This window comes from Belonocnema kinseyi, chromosome 2, assembly GCF_010883055.1.
Source record: "Belonocnema kinseyi isolate 2016_QV_RU_SX_M_011 chromosome 2, B_treatae_v1, whole genome shotgun sequence".
Lineage (NCBI taxonomy): Eukaryota > Metazoa > Arthropoda > Insecta > Hymenoptera > Cynipidae > Belonocnema > Belonocnema kinseyi.
Genome location: NC_046658.1, coordinates 94,489,268 through 94,492,011, shown reverse-complemented (window position 1 = coordinate 94,492,011; position 2,744 = coordinate 94,489,268). Strand labels below are relative to the sequence as shown.

The window sequence follows — 2,744 nt, the reverse complement described above, 5'->3', positions numbered from 1 at the left end:
TTTGTATAAAAAAAAAACTTTTTAGTTAATCAAATGTAAATATAAATTATAATGATTTTCAAAGTTGAACTACACATTACGGATTTCAACTAGATTCAATTTTAAAATAATTTTTAAATAGTATATTCATAATTAAAGGCTTTTATTAAATTTAAAATATATTTTTAGTCTAAAATTTAGATATTTGAAATTTTTTAATGAAGAAAAATAACAATTACTTAATATTTAGAAAGATTTGATGGTTAATTTAAAAGCAGTGTTTAACAATTTAAACCAAAATTTCAAAACTAAAAAAAAAATTAATTTTGAACGTTACAATTTTAATTTTTCGATTTGCAAATATTTAATTTACAAGTAAAATTGTTAAATTTGGATGTATAATAAATATTGCACACCTATAATTCCTAAAAAATTCGAGTAAGTTGAAGAGATATTTAAATGGTTTGAAAAGATTAAAAATCAATAAAAAAAATTTAATTTTTTCAAATAATTTACCAAAATTTCGGAGAAAATAGACCACTGACTTGAAATAAGTTAAATTTTTAGTTACAAAATTACTTTCCTAAAAAATAATTGTAAAAAAAACTAACTATCAAAAAAATAGTTACATTTTAAAGTGATAAATTTTCAACTTACATTGAAAATCCTAAACTGGATAGTTCAATTTTGAACCAGAAAGATTAATTTTTAATCAAAAAGATGAGTTTTTATCAAAAAATTGTGGAATATTCGACTGGAATAATAGTTACAACCAAAAATGAAACAAATTTTCACAAACTAGTTACATTTTCGGAAAAAAAATTCCAGATTTCGAACAAGAAGTGCAGAAGCTTCTTAAGAATAATGAAAAGATTCAAAAGAATAGAAAACATTTTCTTAAGATTCCTAGGAAAATTGAACATCACTTTTTATTTGGAAAAAATAATTTTAAGAGAACATATGAAAAGATTTCGAAAATTGTCAAAAACCAACCTCGAAGATTTCAAGGAAATATTTTTTTATTTTGCAGGGTGTAAAAAAATGGGAAGAATTCGAATTATTTTAAAAGATGTTTAGAAGTTCTGAAAAAATGTCAATTCAAATTTTCAATTTCAAAGATGTTTCAAGGTTTTGAAATAAAATTTCCAAATATTTTTAAGGATTTTTAAACTATTTAAAATAAAAATAATTGAACAAGTGTTCAGTTTATAACAAAAATATAATCTTTCAATTTTTAATGTTTCAAACGTAAAATTGCTTAAAATGATTTGCAGCTCAGATTTTCTTAGTTGAAATGGAAAAATTTTTGCGCCCCGGAGAAATTTTTTAATGTGATTAAAACGGCCACCCTCTGTATTTTTTTTTTGTGTAGATTCCTATAGAAGTGGTTTTAGTAATTTGTACTTTTTTGTTTGTAAACATTTTTCCACCAGGGATATTTTTTAAAATATTGCGGATAAAAATTTCGTAATAATTTAAGATTACTATTAAGATTCAGGCACGAATCTGTGCAAAGCACTGGTGAGAATCAGGAGAGAGCTTTGTAGACCCTGTGGAAGGTGTCTTTGTAGCCAGGCACCCTTGTATTGCTCGATATGAGCCAGCATCTTATTCGCTATATCAGTCCGGAAAGTGGGAGGTAAATTACTGATACCTAAATTTATCACCGCAAGGCCCATATTGCTGTTGGGATTGACGCCCACGCCAATCAACGTTCTTCCGGTTTTACAAGCCGTCAACATCAAATCCGCAGTCAACTGAAGCTCCTGCATCTCCATCGAGGCGAACTTCGAACTCACGTTGCCCTCATAAAGCGAATGAGAAACTCGTTTCACCTGTTTCGTCATTTTCTGCAGAATATTTTCATTTATTACAACAAGGGTTAATAAAATGTTAAAAATCTAACTTTATTCTAAATATTTCTCGATTCAAAGTAGTAAAAAATAAACAACAAATTAAAGCATTCAAAGTGAAACTGTTGAATTTTAAACTTTGAATATTGAAGTTTAAATTTTTTCAATTCAAAAACGATGTATTCAAATTCTCTATAATTTACAAGTATAAAATGGAAGGTACTAACACTTTTTAATAGAACAATTTTTAATGAAATGCAGATAAACTGGGAAATTTAGAACTTTTATAAATTATAGAGTTCAAAGATTCAAATTAAATTCCAAAAACATAAATCCACGTTAACATTTTCAGTCATCTAAATTAAAAAATCGAGCGATGAGCTTTAACGATTTTCAAAATTATATTTTTAATAATTTTAAGCTAGACCCATTGAAAATTGTAAAATAAATGACATGCTTCGACATTTTCTGCAAAATATTTTTATTCATTACAACAAGGGTTAATAAAATGTTAAAAATCTAACTCTATTCTAAACATTTCTTCATTTAAAGTAGTAAAAAATAAACAAAAAATTAAAGCATTCAAAGTGGAACTCTTAAATTTTAAACTTTGAAAATTGATTTTTTAATTTTTTCAATTCAAAAACGATGTATTCAAATGCTCTATAATTTATAAGTATAAAATGGAAGGTACTAATACTTTTTAATAGAACAATTTTTAATGAAATGCAGATAAACTGGAAAATTTAGAACTTTTATAAATTATAGAGTTCAAAGATTCAGATTAAATTCCAAAAACATAAATCCACATTAACATTTTCAATAATCTAAATTAAAGAATCAAGCGATGAGCTTTAACGATTTTCAAAATTATATTTTAAATAATTTTAAGCTAGACCCATTGAAAATTGT

The 2,744-nt window shown here is 24.9% G+C and overlaps 1 protein-coding gene across 1 annotated transcript in view; it reads right to left on the bottom strand.

Moving 5' to 3' along the window:
• Positions 1 to 1,273: 1,273 nt before the first annotated feature.
• LOC117167945 overlaps positions 1,274 to 2,744 on the bottom strand; it is a 39,022-nt gene continuing 37,551 nt past the window's right edge. Inside the window, exon 10 of the mRNA XM_033353202.1 lies at positions 1,274 to 1,829. Within this exon, the coding sequence (XP_033209093.1) occupies positions 1,467 to 1,829 (363 nt within the window). The 3' untranslated portion in view covers positions 1,274 to 1,466. The remainder of the gene's footprint in view (positions 1,830 to 2,744) is intronic.